The 17,373-nt window shown below is 42.0% G+C and overlaps 1 protein-coding gene across 2 annotated transcripts in view; it reads right to left on the bottom strand.

Annotated features, from left to right (window-relative positions):
- Positions 1 to 17,373, bottom strand: part of prdm16 (PR domain containing 16) — a 203,326-nt gene that overhangs the window by 2,913 nt on the left and 183,040 nt on the right. Inside the window, exons 5-16 of one of the 2 annotated variants that reach the window (XM_086052147.1) lie at positions 16,423 to 16,525; positions 13,989 to 14,190; positions 13,733 to 13,898; positions 13,379 to 13,532; positions 11,356 to 12,994; positions 11,134 to 11,221; positions 9,060 to 9,232; positions 8,860 to 8,937; positions 7,405 to 7,574; positions 6,478 to 6,649; positions 3,073 to 3,324; positions 1,686 to 1,866 (exon numbers count right to left, since the gene is read on the bottom strand). In XM_086052147.1, coding sequence (XP_085908273.1) covers positions 1,686 to 1,866; positions 3,073 to 3,324; positions 6,478 to 6,649; positions 7,405 to 7,574; positions 8,860 to 8,937; positions 9,060 to 9,232; positions 11,134 to 11,221; positions 11,356 to 12,994; positions 13,379 to 13,532; positions 13,733 to 13,898; positions 13,989 to 14,190; positions 16,423 to 16,525 — 3,378 coding nt within the window. Of the gene's footprint in view, positions 1 to 1,685; positions 1,867 to 3,072; positions 3,325 to 6,477; positions 6,650 to 7,404; positions 7,575 to 8,859; positions 8,938 to 9,059; positions 9,233 to 11,133; positions 11,222 to 11,355; positions 13,028 to 13,378; positions 13,533 to 13,732; positions 13,899 to 13,988; positions 14,191 to 16,422; positions 16,526 to 17,373 lie in introns of both variants that reach the window. The other variant, XM_086052153.1, reaches the window with a different exon arrangement.

Genomic DNA, 17,373 nt, shown 5'->3' with positions numbered 1-17,373 from the left:
AATTCCCATCATGATAATATGGTGGTCTTAAAGGTGGAGTTTGGAATGACAAAAAAACAACAACTTTTTGTTATAAATGTCCAAAAAGTCTAAAAAGACCCGAGTGTCAGATATTATTCCAATGTTTTTTGAACCTCTGCCCCCATCATATGCCTCTAATCAAAATTTTACTTATTATTTCTTAAATTAGCATGGTGTGAATACTGTAAAACTAAACAATTAGAGATTGTAGAAACAGAAGGCGTTACTGAGGGGACACGCAGAGGTTCGAGCAAAGAAGACTTATAGTTTCTTGGACAGTTACAGTGTCTAACTCAGATTAGCACCAACAGTTAAAAAGAAGGAATTGGAAGACTCTCTACTCCATGTCAAGGTATGTAATGCTGGTGTTAGTTAGTTACTTGGTTAGTTAGTTTCATTTACTGTCCACAAAGTGGAAATTTGTCTTTTGTCCCGAATACAGAAGTTTGAGACTCGGAGGGCTGCACATGGCTGTAACCACCGGCATTGACTCTTCCTATCGAGTCATCAGGTAAGTTGATCGCTTCTCATGTTTCATCAAACCGGTAACATTTAGTTTTTGGCATAACTATTTCCTGAATAAGTTATGCTAGCAATATAGCTTTACTTAGCGTGACACTGTGCGCACGTGTTAATGAGCTGGGGGGAATTCTTTGGGCAGAGACGCGAGGGGCGGGAGGGAGGAGTGAAAGTGAGGCTACTTTCAAATCTTTCCATAGCAGCTTTTAGACTATATTCTCCAACTTTATGAGTCTAAATTGTTCTGTGACCAAAACACAAATCAAAAAACATTCACCAAGCAACAGCTTCAACTTGGAAAAAAAGAAAAATGAAAAGTTGCGGTATTTGTAAATCAAGGTACAAATGTTTTTTATTTTTTATTTATTTCTTAATATTTTCAGGTCATGCTGATCAATACTGAGCATGTCATCAAAGTCTTTAAAACCACTTGAATAGGCAGACTAAAGTTTGAACATCCATGTAGTTAAGCCCAGTTAGTAAAAAAAAAAAACGTGAAAGGGTGAGGGGCAGACTAGCGTTAAGAACTCACAGTGGAACCTCCAAAGTTAATGAAGTCAATTCGAAATTGAAAAAAAACAACAGCTGTTAAACCCCATGAAAATTCAGCATACCCATTTTTTTTTATTTTTTAGTGCTACCACAGAGAAAAAAAAACAGTGGTAGCAAAGTAGTATAAGTATTGTTACAGTGGTCAACCTTTCTTGTGTGACATGCACTTAAGAATGTTAAAAAGTGACAGTTAAGTGAAACTCAACTTGGCGTTTGTATTCAAAGTTGATATTGAGAGCACTTTTAACTCATTCAGTGCCAGACATTGTCAGAGCCTCTTTTACCCTAACGTTTGAAAAAAATTGAAAAAGTATAAATAAATTCCTCGGATTGAATGTCTGGTCTGTGAAAACATAAATTAATGAATTAATAGCTTTTCACTTCCACGATGACTGAGAATGTCAATATGTTACTTTAAAAACAGCCTGTATATTGAACAATATTTTTAATGACAGTAGCAACCATGGAACAGATTAATTAAATTTCCTTGAGGAATTTAAACAAATCAGAGCTTGCCAGACATCCTGGAACAGATTGTGTTCTACCTCAGAGGCTCCACTGTGGTTTACTTATTGTGTCTTTGATTCACATACCTGCGTTTTAGCCTGCCTGTACAAGGTCTCTTTCAAAGTCTCCGACTCTAGCGATGTGTTAAATATGTCTTTAACGTCAAAATGTTGCTCATCACTGGCTGCTTTACGTAAGCCATCCAGGCCCTTGGGAAAGCTGGAAAGACCTTCAAGGTCCAGGAGGGAGCCCTCCTCCTCTAAACACCTGCATGCCAGGGGTAGTGGTGGGCCAAATGTGGATGGGGGGATAGATGTGGTCAGTAAATGGATTGAGAAGTGGAATGCAAGTGGAAATTGATGTATGGAGGAAAATGGTTATGGATGATGTTTAGTTGAGTGAAGGGAAGAAGAAAAAGAAAGGGGTAATTCATCATAAGAGAGAAAAAGGAGACAAGAAGAAGAGTCACATGTTTTGTGCAGGGTGGGCAGACACTCTGGATTGATCGCTAGCCAATTGAAGGGCACATATAGACAAACAACGGGTTATACCAAAAGGCAATTTAGACTCTTTTAACCTAACATGATTTTTTTTTAATATCCCATTGCTTAATGCGTTTGTACTGTACGTATGCCATTTTGTGATGAATGCTTTGCTGTTGTTTTTTTCATTATCAATCTGACTGGTGGAGAACAGATGCATGCCAAATTTACTGCAAAAACTAAAATCTAACAAAGATTAAATATCTCAAATCAAGCTAAAAATACACGTATTCTTTGTTTGCCTGGATACACTCTAAAAACAGTTGGGTTCAAGATAAAAAAACAATTTGGGTAAAAACGGACCAATTCACAAATTGGGTCAATTTGGCCCACCTTCTTGCATTGTTTTGTACAAAACAGCTCAGTTTTTTTGGGTTGTTTTGTACAAAACTACCCATTTTTGCAGTGGATCGGTCCTTTTTTTTTTTTTTTTTACCCAAAATAGTGTTGTTTTTAACCCAACTGCTTTTAGAGTGTAGTTTTCTTATCAGGCACTTTTTGTGCAGGGGGCTTTTTTCTGGTTTCAAGCATTTTTTTCCTTCTTAAAAATCTTAACAAGACATTCTAACTTGTAATTGAGATTTTATTCCTGGTTATGATTACGTTTACTTAAGAAAAAGAAACAGCACAATTCTAATTATAATTGCACTTTTAGGGTCAGTGGGGGTTGTTGACTTACTCTAAGAAATCTTGCAGAATGAAATGTTCTTTTTTTTTTTCTCAAAAATTGCAAATGCCCATTAATCAAGCAATATACAGTATTTGAAGTAATAAAAAGTAATGATTTTAGCATTACTTTTTGTCTTGTCTTTTGAAGCCCAGTTTCTGCAGTATTATACTGCTATGTTGTGCATTAGTTTAGTAAAGACTGTTGAGGAGCTGCGGTTAGTTACTATATTACTAACAGTAGCTAGTAAAATTAAATGGGTACCTGCGAGAGTGTTCGTAGCTCATAGATAATGGAGTAGTCTCTTCCTCGTCCTCTTCCTCTTCATACGTGCGCGTTGCAACTGGAGACGGGGATTCCGGAGCCTCATCGTGAGACTTTTCTGTCAGGCTGCCTTCCTCTTCCTCCTCATCGTCCCCCTCTGCTTCCTCTTCCTCCTCCTCCAGCCCCTGGAGGGCCAGCTTGGAGTTGGACAACCTGTGGCCACTCGGGTGCTCCTCCTCAGCTGGGTCAGACCTGCATGCGTCAAAGGAGGAAGCGTTGGACATGTTGCCAGATGTTTTTCTGCAATTGCTCCAGCTTTCCTCTCATATTTGGGAACATTTTAGTACAAGAACAACATGTTTGCATTTGTCCACTGTGTGCTGCTGTTCTTGATGTAAATGCGTTTGGTGGCTTTTCTTGGTAAAAATTTTACAATGAAAGAAATTAGAAGGGATTGCTTTAACGTAAGTGGTCGCTTTAACTTATTCAGAACAAGAGGCAAAAGTGACTCGGTTAATCGTACATGGCATGCAGCACTAAAGAAATTTATGCAGAAGATAAGATAGACTTACACTGAAAAGGATGACGCCCCATGGCAACCCCTAACACGTCAAGCCAAAAAGAAAAGAAGCGCTTAGGAAATTTACCAACCATGATTGATTGGACCCACCCTTGTAAAAGGAACATCAGGAGATGCACTGTTTGGAATAGTAGAACAATACCATTTATTGTATGTGAATAAAAGATGACGATAGGAGATCAGCTCGGCACTTTTCTGACCTGCCATCTGTACAATCTCCAGCCAGAACCGCAGCTGCCTTCATCAGACCCAGACAACATGACATCGCGCATGATATCATTTCCCGTGGGACAGCAAAGTTACCCCTTCCTTTTTTGCCACGCAGTGAACATTTATCAAATCAGACACGAGTACCTCTGGGGGGACGCACACAGGGGCAGGATTGGGTCATACGCTGCGGGTAGGTAAACATGGCTAGGAGGACTCCTCTTTCAATCTACATTAAATATCACTATAATCAAATTGCCAGGCAGTTTAGCTGGGAAAAAGTCCATGCCTGGGTCCAGGGAAAGAAGCGTAGCTCTGACATAGGGGGACCCTGGGTTTTGTCATTTAGTCTAAACACGTCAGTGGGCTGTTTGGGTTAGCGGGCCGTGGGGGGGGGGGGGGGGGGGGGGTCATGGGTACAGCTGATGGATAAGGGGGTTAAAGAGCTCCACCATCGGTGGATCTCCTAGATAAATGCCTCAACCTGAAGTCCTCCTTTATGCTCCCAATTGCCGGACCTGAGTCTCAGATAAAGGACCAGCTCAAAGCTTTTATTCTCTCTGCATGTCACACTGCATGGATGCATATTGCCAAATAATTTGCTCTGTGAGAGTACCAATGGTGAGTCAGCATCTCATGCATGCCCAGTTGGGAGAGTGGTAGACATTTTTGTTTAAAAATCAAAGCTGTGCGCCCTGACTTGTACTATATGTATGACTGCACTGAAACTCGGTTGCAAGGGCAGTTAAGAGCGATTATAGATAGTCATGCATGAGCGTGTGTTTGGAGCTTGGCTTCAGTCACTCAGAGGGAGAATAAACACAGAGCTGTCTGGTGGACAGACAGAAAGCACAACACTTAGTCTGAATTACTGATATTAAAACGTCAGGTCGCTGTGTTGTAGATGAGACTCAGTATTGATCCCAGATGGGAGCCATGCTAAACTACCACAGTTTGTTAGCCAAAAAGTGTGTTGACAAGAGGAAAGGAGGGATGATGGGAAAGGTATGGACTGTGAGACTCTGTAAAAACAACAACATTTTTATCATTGAGAGTTTAAAAAGTTTAGAGTTTCCAGATGACAACTTTGTTTACATGAACTCATTGCCATGGACCTACAAAAATGACTGAAATCGCTGTACTGTGCATGCCAGCCAGGCGAGTAGTTATTATGTGTCACTTTGGGAAGAAACTCGATGAGCATGCACACCAATTGCTTGAGCTCCTGGATAAAACAGTCTTTTGACTAGCCATCACCATCACGGACTATGAGTGAGTAAAGAGGAAGTAATTCGATTCCACTGGACACAGTAGCGACGCAGCAAATGTACACTTCAATGAAAAATTAGCACAAATTCTATGTCGCTGTGTTCCACAATTACAGCTTTGACTCAATTTTTTTTTTTTTTACCATTTGCATTATCATTTTAATACCAACAGAACAGTTTTTGTATCCTATTTCAATTAAAAACTGGTCTTGTGTAAACAAATCAAGCTTTGTTTTTAGCATATGCATTCACAGACAGAAGAAGAAAAGTTCTTTATTCTTTCATGTGAGCGCTTCGATAGCCTTGGCTTAAGGGAAATTAACTCTTACAAAAAAACAATACCAAAATGACACAGGTTGCGCAGGCAAAATATTATTTTTCTTGTCAAATGCCAGAAATGAACTCACGCCTGTTCTTATAGTAACGCAGACTCACAAAGCAAGATGCTTAGCTTACATTAAACTCCATTCTGTGGTTTTTGTCACCATCTTAATGAACTTCAGAACATGTCACAGAACCTTGCCCCGGTTTGTTAGCTTTGCTAAAACGTTTGTGTTTTAATAAAATACTGCATTGTGCGCCTTTATTCTTGTCGCCATTAAACTTTGACACACTAGAGGGCACTGTGACCTCACCGCATGTGTGCAGAGCAGATAGGCCAGAAAAGTCAAAGAAAGGAAGAGAACATGCCCTGATATAAAAGGGATGGAATCACGGGACTTCTTTCAGCATACTACTGTAGGCCACTTGTACACATTGACCAGCCGGAACTTTAGATGCAGCTTCACAATGTCATTAAACCCATTTACGGGATCTATATGTCTTTAAAAACATATTTTCATTTTTTATTGACCCCTGAGAGTAGGGGTGTCCAAACTCGGTCCTCAAGGGCCAGCGTCCTGCCTGTTTTCCATCCATCCCAGCTGCAACGCACCTGTTTCAAGAGATCATGATCGTTATCAAGCTTCTTCAGAGCTTGCTTGATGAGCTTGATGAGAGATTTAAATCAGGTGTGTTGCCGCAAGGTTGAATTGGAAAACGGGCAGGAAAGCGGCCCTTGAGGACCGGAGCTGGACACCCCTTCCTCAGAGAGACATTAATTTCATATTTATTTACATAGTTTATTATTGTGGTTTTAGTTTTCAGTGATATAAAACTTTGCTCTAATTGTGACAGTAAACTACAACCACAACAATAATCTATTGACTGACGACATGCGGCGGTTGGTACGTACAATACACTAGAGTGACGAGTACAGGTCGAGAAATACTTGAGGGTTTGACACAAGTGGCACACTTTCCCTGCAAAGCAACATTTTCAGCATCGTTATGTTTGTTTGTTTTTTCTTACCGCTTGTCCGTGGAGCTGGAGGCCTGGTTCATCTCACTGTTGGAGATGAAGTTTCGGATTTCTGAGAAGTACGAGTCCTCCTTCTCATCTAAAAGTGCATGATTGTCTGGCTCGGAGTTTGGCGAGGAGATGGTGGTTCCTAAGTTGGAAAGCATCCCAGACTGTTGGCTCACTGGTGGGGAAAGTGTGCAGACATACACATCCGTGCACATTAATACAAACACAAACGATGTCATGTACGCACGCACGCAGATAGACAGCATATGTTTAGTTTGATAATGATCAGACATATGGTATGTTACAAAGCAGGGACAACATATGCATATGAATATTTTGAGGGCTACAATCGGGGTTATTAAAGGAAATCATCTTCCCATCCGCAACGATTTCAAATGTGCAGATCAAATTTGGAGCACTGCATAATTTGGGTATAAAGTGTATGGTAAATAAATAATAAATACATGAATAAATCTGTCTCTTCAAAAGTCTGTTGATTTCACAGCAGTTTACAAGATTTTAATGCCAATAATAAAATGACACATAATGACAATTTCTTAAGGGTTTATGCTCTCAATTTGAAATGTTAAGCAAACAGTGCTGTACAGATACTTTAAATAAAACTATTCAAAAGCTTATTCACTTTAAAATGTCATTGCAGTGGCAACCATAGCTGCAATGGATGACTTCCATGCTGGGCATCGAAAGGCTGTTTTTGGCAAAGCATATGGAGAAGTAAGTGGGAACTCTTGAATGAAGTGGCTTTCCCATTTTGCGTGTTATGTTTGTTTGCTTTCATGTCATTAAACATTTTATGAAGGGCAAGATTTAATATTTTCCAAATGGCTAATGTGTACCGTTCATCAGTCAGCCCATTAACAAGGCACATTAAATAACTCCAATGAAGTCTCTATTTAGAGGGAGACCTACCTGGAATGTTCTCGTGCTCGTGCTTCTTGAGATGGCGGTCGAGGTTGGTTTGCTGACCGAAGCAGCGGTTGCACAGGTGACACTTGAAGGGTTTCTCCTTGTTGTGGATGTTGCGAACGTGGCGTTGCAAGTTGGACGAGATGCTGAATGAGCGGTCACAGTACTTACACCTGCCAGGGCACACAGGAGAACCAGGCTGAGCAACTACAACACTGGTCATATCTCGGCATTTGCACAATGGACAGTCTGTCAAAATCCAATAATTATTCAGCGTTGCCTTGAGAGACATGTGCTGTCACCATTCCTGTCTAAAAGAGGGGTGTGCAATTCCAGTCCTCGAAGGACAGCTCCCCAAAACCTAAGGTCGTCTTTGGAATTACCCTTGAAAACTTGAAGTTTTCCCAGAAATTCAACACCTACAAAATGATTAGTATCTCAGCCCCTGTAGCAGATAGAAAGATCATTCCAAAAGAATTTGAGAATTCGAGAGCCAGTATCCTGCCTGTTTTCCATCTGTCCCTGCTGTAACACCCCTGATTCAAATGATCATATAATCAGCAAGGTCTGCAGAAGCTGATCGTGATCATTTGAATCAGGTGGGTTGCAGCAGGGTGACATATAAAACATGCAGGATACCGGCCCTCGAGGACCGGAATTGCCCACGCCTGGACTCTTCCCCGCTGCAATAAATAAAGATGCCATTGATACCTTCCACCCTTCCAAAAAAAACCCAACAAAAACTAATGTGATTTTAATAAAAAAGATAGCACTCTGCAACGTTATAAAAACATTGAGTACACTAATAACATAAATAAATAGAATTAAACAGTTTTTATTTCTTTTTTTTACTTCAAATCAATGGACATTGTGCTGCTCCTTCTGGAGGTATAATACATACATTTGGATGTACATGGAGATGGTGGTCAGTAAGCTACATTTTAATAATTGGTATATTACTGAGTATCGTTATATTATCTATCTACACGTGTTGCCCCACCGTTCGTGTTCAAATATCCATTGTTTATAGGGGTTATGACACCAATGGTATTCATTAGCCTGTCTTTGGCGTTTAGTATTATTTCCGAGGGCAAAGCTATGTGGTTATTTGAAAAAAAACAACATGTTTCTAAAAATAATGAATGAATGTAATGCAAGCCCATTAGAGAGAGAGCGAGAGAGAGAGAGAGAGAGAGAGAGAGAGAGAGAGAGTGAGAGAGAGAGAGAGAGAGAGAGAGAAAAGACAATAACACTGCAATGCACGTGAGCAGGTGGTGGTGGGGCTATGACTTCCATAGGGGCACATTAGCAGTAGTCAGGGAGAGAACTCCTATCTTATTGTTCCTAAAACGGGTTTGGAACATTCAACCTTTCAGTCCCCAATATTTATAGATTGAGCAACGCATTTGCATTCCCTACATGAGAAACCACAAATAGTAATACATGAACTAAAAATACCTGTAAGGCTGTTCGCCCGTGTGTGTTCGCAAGTGTCTGGTGAGGTTTGCCGAGCGGGGGAAGATTTTCCCACAGTACCTTCATGGGAGAATGGACAGAAAAGCAGGAAGGGGAAAGAGTAACAGACAAAAACATTTATTGGACCATCCTTTGAAAAAAAATGTCGTAAGCCACAATGTGTGGCACCACAGGGCACTGACCTGCAGGCGTAGCGTTCCTTGCCCTTGCGGAGGATGGCATCCGAGAGCGAAGGAGGAGGTGAGCGGAAGTTGAAGAGTGGGTGAGCCGAATGTTGCAGTGAATTGGGCGGCATGTCCAGTTTTAGTGCACCAAAGCTCTCCAGTTTTTCTGTCATGTTCTCCATGGCAGACATCTGAAGGGGCGTGGAGGGGAGAGTGTATTTACAGAGATGAATACAGCTCATTGCTTGTGTGTTGTGTTTGTGTGCGTGTTGAAAGGAAGATGTAACGAATAAAAGCAACGGCTAAATTTAAATGTCGAATATGTAGAACGAGGCAATTACAAGGTGGAAGGTGAGATGCTTCCTTCACCAATAGTAGTTGTCAAAAGTACACCCCCACAATTAACCCTCTCCTCTCCCCGTAGTCTCTGCTTTGTTCCTCGCGTCTTCATGTCTCCAGTTAGGTCAGCAAGTTGGCTAAATGAGCCACTCAAGAGTTCCGTATGGTGCTGCACAATATAGTTTGAGATAACCCCAACTGATAGCTGAGGGCCTCCCCCGAGAAGCTTGTGAACAAAGGGGAGGTGGGGGGTGGGCCTTAGTTATGTAGGAGTTTATTTGCCAAAAACAGCTTACATCCTTCCTTTTTTAGTGAATACGGGACGGGAGAGACACAGGGACAGACACTCCGTCTCAATGTGTTTATTCGCAGTCTGAGAACAAGCAAAGGGCGGGTGGGCGTGGGGTGCTGATTTTGTCATACGACTGAATTAGTGGTGGCATTGTTTTTGGATCACTGGGAAGCTTACATGCTTAGACATAATAAGATGACGAAGGTTTGACTAAGTGTCCTGAGAAAACTTCTTAGGTAGATCATAACAATGATTTGGGAACATAGAATGGTATATCACAGGACAACATGTACAGTATAAGGCTTATGTTTAAAGTAAAAAGCAAAAAGCTTTTATCTCATTTTGTGGCAGGGTGGTGGACAAGTGCCGAGCACGTCTGCCTCACAGTTCTGAGGTTTTAGGGTTCGAATCTTGGCTCTGAATGTCCTGTGTGGAGTCTTTATGGTCTTCCCGTGTTTGCATGGGTTTGCTCTCCTGGTACTCTGGTTACTTCCCACATTCCAAAAACATGCATATTAGGTTCGTTGAAGACTTTAAATTGTGGCTGGTGACCAATCCATGGTTTGTCGTGCTTCGTGCTTCTCGCACAAAGTTAGCTGGGATGTAATATTTCCAAAATTAAGAAAAAAGAGCTACGATCAATTTCTGTTTTGGTCAACATGCTCGTTATTTGATATTTCAATGTATTTCAGTTGTGATTTCGCTCATAGACCCAAGGACAAACCACAGGTAAAAAAAAAAAAAAAAAAAAAAGAATCTGCCCACATATGCTCCAAATGTGTGTATTGCAAAGTCACAGTTGATAGAGGACACAGATTTTCAGGTCAGATCTTAAGCAGTTTCCCCAACAAGAGCCCCTCATTCTCCTGGACACAAACACAGGATGTCCTTGATGGACACGGTGCTATTATCTAGCAAGCCAGTCCGCAACACAGAAAAAAAGAACAACTTGGAGGGGGTTTAGCTTATGAGCTGGCCTGTGGGCTCCCACTACATGAAACAATGCCATGGCTAAGATTAGTGAGGATACCATTCAAATGCTTACTATTCATTAAAACATTTTATTAATACTATCGTTCTTTGCAATCAAGATTTGTACAGGCAGCGAGGGTCTGGGGACAGTCGAACAATGTGAGTGATTATCAAAGAGGCCGCAATAACAGGCTGTGTCTTCTGAAAAAGGTAGAAGTGACGAAGTACACAGGCGCCATTCAATAAACAAAGGAAGAAGTCATAGAGCCCTTGAGAACATAACATCAACAGTGTGGAATGAATGGCGCATGGAGCCCTATCAATTCAGGGTGTAGCAGCGTGGGAGGGAGAAGAGACGGATATTCACATAAAGTACGTTTTGGGCCATACTAATGATAATTAATCGCATCTGGTAATGATAATAAGCGATACCTGCACCATCTAGCATACTTGTTCTGGCACATTTGTGTAGTTTTAAGGTAGGACTACCTGCGGATGAAAGAGTTGTGGTGAAGGCCTGAGGAACTTCTCCTTTAGAGCTCCTACAGGGTCAAGTAGCTTCCTTTTCTCCACCCTGCTGGACCAACAACAAGGCAGAGGGTTACGTACCAAGGTCAGGGATCATCTGCAACATCTATGACAGTACTCTATCATTGTTTGACATTGCACTTGTCTGAGTAGCGCTTTGTGGTCTAATCGGGGCAGAAATACCTGTATATTGGGTCCATGAAGAAAGCGGAAGGTTTGGCGTAGTGCAGAGGAGGTGGTTGGTGTGGCTGTGGCTGTAGGTGCGGTGCAATTGGGGATTGGTGCAGTGACTGAGAGTGAGGAATCGGAAAAGTGGGAGTTTCATCCTTGATGGGCACTCCCTTTCCAACTCCATAGATGTGGTTCTTTTGATTCTGCGCTTCGGCTGCCATACCATTGTGACCTCCCCGGCTTCTGTTGTTGATACTGAGGTCTAATGGTTGTTCCTCACCGCCTGATATGACTGAAGATCCCCTGCTACTCCCAGTATTCGTATTTGGGTTTGAGGGGTTAGTTGGAGTCGGAGGAGATAACTTGGTCTCCTTAGGCTTCGTACTGAGATCAAACGGTGATTCGACAGCGGGGACGGGCGTGCCGAGTGCACCAGAAACCATCTTATGTAGCTGCTCTCGAGGCGACTTCGGCTCTCCCTTAAAGAACAGGCCAGAGTTGAGGGCACCACGTTCAGTGCCAAAGGGGTACAGGGAGTTGTGGAAATTGGGTAAGAACTGGAAGGGAAACATGGAGTGGTAGGGCAATGGACCCATCTTCTTCTCTTGATGAAGACCTATCAAGCCTGGACCAAAATATTTCTCAGCAATAGAAGCAATGGCTTTGATGGAGTCAGTGGTGGCTGCGTTAGCATTTGTGGTGGTGGGCGGGAGTGCTTGCTCATCAGGTGGAGGGAAAAAAGAGTGCTGTGTTGACACTGAAGACAAAAAAGGACGGTCAATGGAGCGGTTCCCTGAATTAGACACCACTGGAATCACTGCGCTGTTTGCGTCCTCTAACTGCTGACCCTCTTGGCTTGATAGGACTACAGGTGGCTTTCTTCTTTTGCCATTGTGCTCGCGTTCGCTGTCTCCATCACTCTCCAGGTCAGAACCGTCGCCCGAAGCCGTACCAGTCGTGGTGTCCAAATCTGTCCCGCTTGTGGTGTTAACGTCTTCCAGGTCACTGCCATCTGAAATGTCTGCCATCTTAGATTTAATCTTTACCTCTCCACCAGCGGACAAATCCAGTTTACTCTCACTATCTTTGTCCTCAGGCAGACTTAGACCGTTGCCTCCATTACTGTTTGTTGAGCTAACTAGAGACAATGGAGGTCCACCTAGAGGACTCTGAGGCAGCTTGACTTCTTGAGTGCTGTTGCTAAGGGGCGTCTTCATCATTGGACTAGCCGGCAATAGCGGCGGTCGTGGATACAATGATGGAGGAAAGATGCCTGGGAAACCATGTGGGAGGGACGGGAAACCATGTGGACCTGGGGAGAATGGCAAGCCAGCATGAGGGTGAGCTCTGGCCGGAAAGTAGTCGGAGAAGCCTAAAGCTGACTGGTTCAGACCGGGAAGGTGAGGATGGTGGGACTTGGCCTTGGCCATAATCGGACTGGAGCTCATGGGGATACCGGGATTGAACATTCCTGTTGGAGAGCCGTAATGATTCTTGCCCTCGCAGAAGCGGCGGTGCTTATTTAGGGAGGAGGTAGTGCTGAACAACTGGCCACAGTCCTTACACTTGATTTGAGTGCGGCAGTCGGCATGCATACGCTTGTGGCGGCAGAGGTTGGAGAACTGGGTGTAGGATTTGTGGCACACCTCACCTGAGGGTACAAGAAGACACAGCCCATCAGGGCCTGGTTAAACCCTTTTTAACACTGTCTCTAACTGTGTAAACCAAATTAACCACAACATACACAAGCAACACATGTGAATGGAAATTTGGTTTGAAAACCTAAAGCAAAGACTTGCTGCCATTGTGTACGACACAGCAAGTAAAGTCTGTCCCAGGGACATTGAGTCCATCATAATATTGTTTGATCTGTTGAAATACTACCGAAGAATACAAAAATAAACTTTGGAGTCGTGTGTTTGGTTCAGAAGACTCATACAAGAGTCCAAAAATGTCAACAAAAGACTCCTAGAAAAGCGCAAGGTAGCAGAAAATACAGAGTCAATCAACGTGCAACCATAGGACTCTCACTCACAGATAAAAGGTTTGACACTGCTGTGGATGTGCTTATGCTGCTTGAGGCCTGACGAAGTGGCAAAGGTTTTGCCACACTCGGGACAAGTGTGAGCTCGTGCCCCCACGTGTTGAGAGCGGATGTGACGCTGTAGATTGCTGGGATCAGTGAAGACCTGTCATGCACAAAATTGATACAAATACAACGCTCAGTACGCTAAGCATTTGATTGTCATCGTTGACCCATTATTTCGTTACATTTTGCACACTTTTGCTCTAACAGAATAGCTTCCACAGCGCTTGAGGATTGACAATAAAACCAAAGCTAGCAGAATTTCTGATCAGGTAAAGCCTGTGTGTCCAGTGCACCACTTACGTGCCGGGTATGCTGTACCTTATCACAATTTTCACACTCAAAGCGCTTGCCGCTGTCATGTGACATCTGGTGACGAATGAGGTTGGACTTCCAGTTGAAAGCTTTGGGACACTGGTCACACTTGTACTCCCGCTCTTCTGTGTGAACTATCATGTGCTGGCCCAGACTTCACGAGGACAGAACAGGCACAATCAAGCTAATTGCACATTTTCAACACTTGATGTGAATGTTCTGGCGGTGTCACAATTTTGTTCACCTGTACTCATTTGGGAAGATCTTCTCACAGTCTTTACACTCGTGGACCGGCTCATCGCTGTCCTCCCGCTCCTGTTTGAAGTCTTCTCTGAGGGTTTCAAAGATGGAGCCCGCACTGGAACAGGAATATTTCTGGTGTCGCCGCAACTCGAGCGTTGATGAGAACAGTTCGTCACAGTCTTCACAGCGGTACATTTGCTCATCTGCACGCACGAAACACAAGACGCAGCTGCCAAGTCACTACAATAGCCTTAACAATCGTATAAATCTTAAACCTTATATGTCTTTGCTTTTTGGTTTTCAAAATTCACTTGACTCTGAATTACAGCACTGCACATCAGCTAAATGCTTATTTGTATATATATATATATATATATATATATATATATATATATATAAATATATAATCAGTTATAATCAGTTAATCTTTCTATACATTAGCATCAATTGCCTCTCTCCAGGTTAGTTACAGCTAAATTGACTCTCATCTAAGTGGTAAAACCAACAACCCCGCAATTGACAATTGCATAAAATGGAAATCAATTAGCCATGAAACATAGCCTTCATTAACGGCGTTAATTGCTTGTTAGGGAAAGTGTTGCAGGGGCTGCATGTGTGGACGGGAAACAATAGGGACCAGTCTGCCCCTTCCATGATGATAACCTTTACAATACTTCTCACCAACGAGGTCAAACACATAAAAACTCAGGCCAGTCCTTTCAATAGCGAGTTCCTGAGCCCGAGTCCAAGTTCAACAGCTCAAGGGGGGGGGGAAGCCGAGTGTGCTCTTTGTGCACAGAAATAAGCGTACATGTGTGCGGGTGAACAATTTCCAAAAAGGAATACTGTAAGCCTCGAGGAACAGAGGTAAGCAAGGCCACGGTGGCGCCAAAAGCACCCACCTGCCATGCACAACGTACACACCCATCCATCATTTCAATGGGTTTATCGGCACTGACTTACACAATGCAAGGTTCACCTCATATTCTACTGTGACCGCTTATCCAGCTGGACCTTCTTGGGCACATTAAAAGAGCATTAGCGTAGCAATGTCTCCTACCTTGATGAGGAGGATAAACGACCTGCTGGTCAATGGGCCATTACGTCGGGAAAAAAAGCTACACTAAATATCACATATGTTCCATACAAAGTGTATTTGTTTCTCCTTGGCACTTTGATGCAACTTTAGCAAGAAAGTGTGACTAACAAACGGAAACACTTTTTTTACCCCTGCTCATCTCAGTGGGACTGGCGGGTTTTAAAGAGGAGGCTAATGACTCTGGGGGAGATGATTGGAAAGACGATTATGTGCAGTTTAGCAGCTAATCTGGGACCGTGGGTGACGTCTCAAGGGACTGCCCAAGTTAATTCTTTACTCGAAATTCCTACTCGATAAACCCATGCGGAAAGAACACTTAGCTGGGACGCAGACAAACACACGATATAGAGAAGTCATATTTTCATGGCTGAACCGCTCCTTTAAATCTCGTTTACTTTTTTTTTTATTGCAGATTTTTTATTGGCTAGCTTCCTCTTTATTTAGCCCTCTATTAATTAAAACCCTCCAACACGCGCCCGTTCACGCGCGAACACACACGGACACACGCACCCCCCCCCCCCCCCACACACGCACGCACACGCGCGCACATCCGCACACGAACACACACGCGCGCACACAGAAACACGCGCACGCACGCACATACACTACACGGGCTGGTGTTGCGCATGCATGCTGACGGATTGAACAAATCATTTACACTCAGTCACTATTTCTATATTCAACAATTATACACGCCAAGTTTTTTAGTTTGTCGTGGACATATTTGCATTATTTAATAGATCTTTTTACATGTAAGGGAAAAATTGCGAATTGGATTTTGCATTATGCAATGGAAAAATGAAATTAAAATGAATAATGGAAGAAAAAAAAAAGCAAAACAACATGATTTGTTTAAAAAACAACAATATTGCTCTTGAAGAAGAAATATCATTTGATATAAATTTTTAGACAGATTTCACAAATATTTTCTTTAAAAGATCAAATTTAAACAGTAAAAAAATGCTAGAACAAGTGTCTGTATAATTAGTAATGATGGATTTGAATGCTGTGGACGGTTTTAAAGTCTGAAGTTGACAATAAATTGCAAATCCTTGAAGAAATTGTTTCTGTTGGCTTTTACTGAAATAAAACAAATCTTTTCAGCGCGGTTATTGGCAAGTCCGTTGAAATGTGACTTTTAGTGCCAGTGAGTTTTTTTTCCCTTTCTTTTTTTCAATGCTATTACATTTATTGAGAAAACTATAGTGTGAGAAAAAGGACTCTTCCCCGTCCAAACGAGCCCAACAGTGGTGGGTGATGGGCGCCAAAGTTGAGCAGGCCGCAATTTTGGAGTTAGTTTAAAATGTGCGCTAATGAGGCGCATTAGTCTTCTTACCTTGTAAATTGGGTGCCATGGATCCCTCCGGGAAAATGCCGTCCTTCATATAAACCAAAAGCTCCTCCCCTGCATCTATGTCCCGGACAGTTTTGTAATAAATCTACGGAGAGAGAGAAAGAAAAAAACTTTACAAGGTCAAAATGATTAGAAATGGCTGCATCTAATTACTATATATATATATATATATATATATATATATATATATATATATATATATATATATATATAATTGTTTTGTACTCGAATCAAAAAAACAAAACACCATCGACAGCACACGCGGATTGATCTACAGTTATTAAAGTGTTTTTAAATTAAACCAAACGAATAATTGTAGAAACTGTCAGCAAACATCAAGAAATTAGAATACGCGCCTGCCTGTGCAGTTGCTCTAAATTGCAGCCCAACAAAAACATAAATTTCAGATTTTCACAATTAATGGGGTCTGAATAATTTATTTCAAATTACTAAAGCATTTTCATGCAATTAGAGTCACATCCAAATACAGGGGACAAGTTGACAACCCGGCGTATAGCCTACAGCATTTATAAAAGACATTTTCTAAAGCAGAATAAATATATGTAAACACATGAAACATTAAAACACCAACGTGTATAGCCATATTATCTAGGACAAACAAAAAACCCAAACATAGCCCCTTATTTAACAAATCTGCGCGAACAGCTCGACAAAGTTTGCCATGTGAAGTCTGGCCACATGGGGGCTCTCTACACCAATTGAGGGCCGTGTCGACTGCACCACCCCCCCGCCCCCCACCACACACACACACACACACACACACACACACACACACACGCACAAGCATAAAAGTAACTTTCAAGAGTTATGACAAAGATGACGACACAATAAGCACATTATTATTATAATTATTATTATTATTATTATTATTATTATTATTATTATTATTATTATTATTATCATTGTCAGTAG

This window comes from Filicampus tigris, chromosome 1, assembly GCF_054856515.1.
Source record: "Filicampus tigris isolate MCC_2025a chromosome 1, RoL_Ftig_1.0, whole genome shotgun sequence".
Lineage (NCBI taxonomy): Eukaryota > Metazoa > Chordata > Actinopteri > Syngnathiformes > Syngnathidae > Filicampus > Filicampus tigris.
Note: the sequence above shows the minus strand (reverse complement) of the source record. Positions and strands in the feature narration are given on the sequence as shown.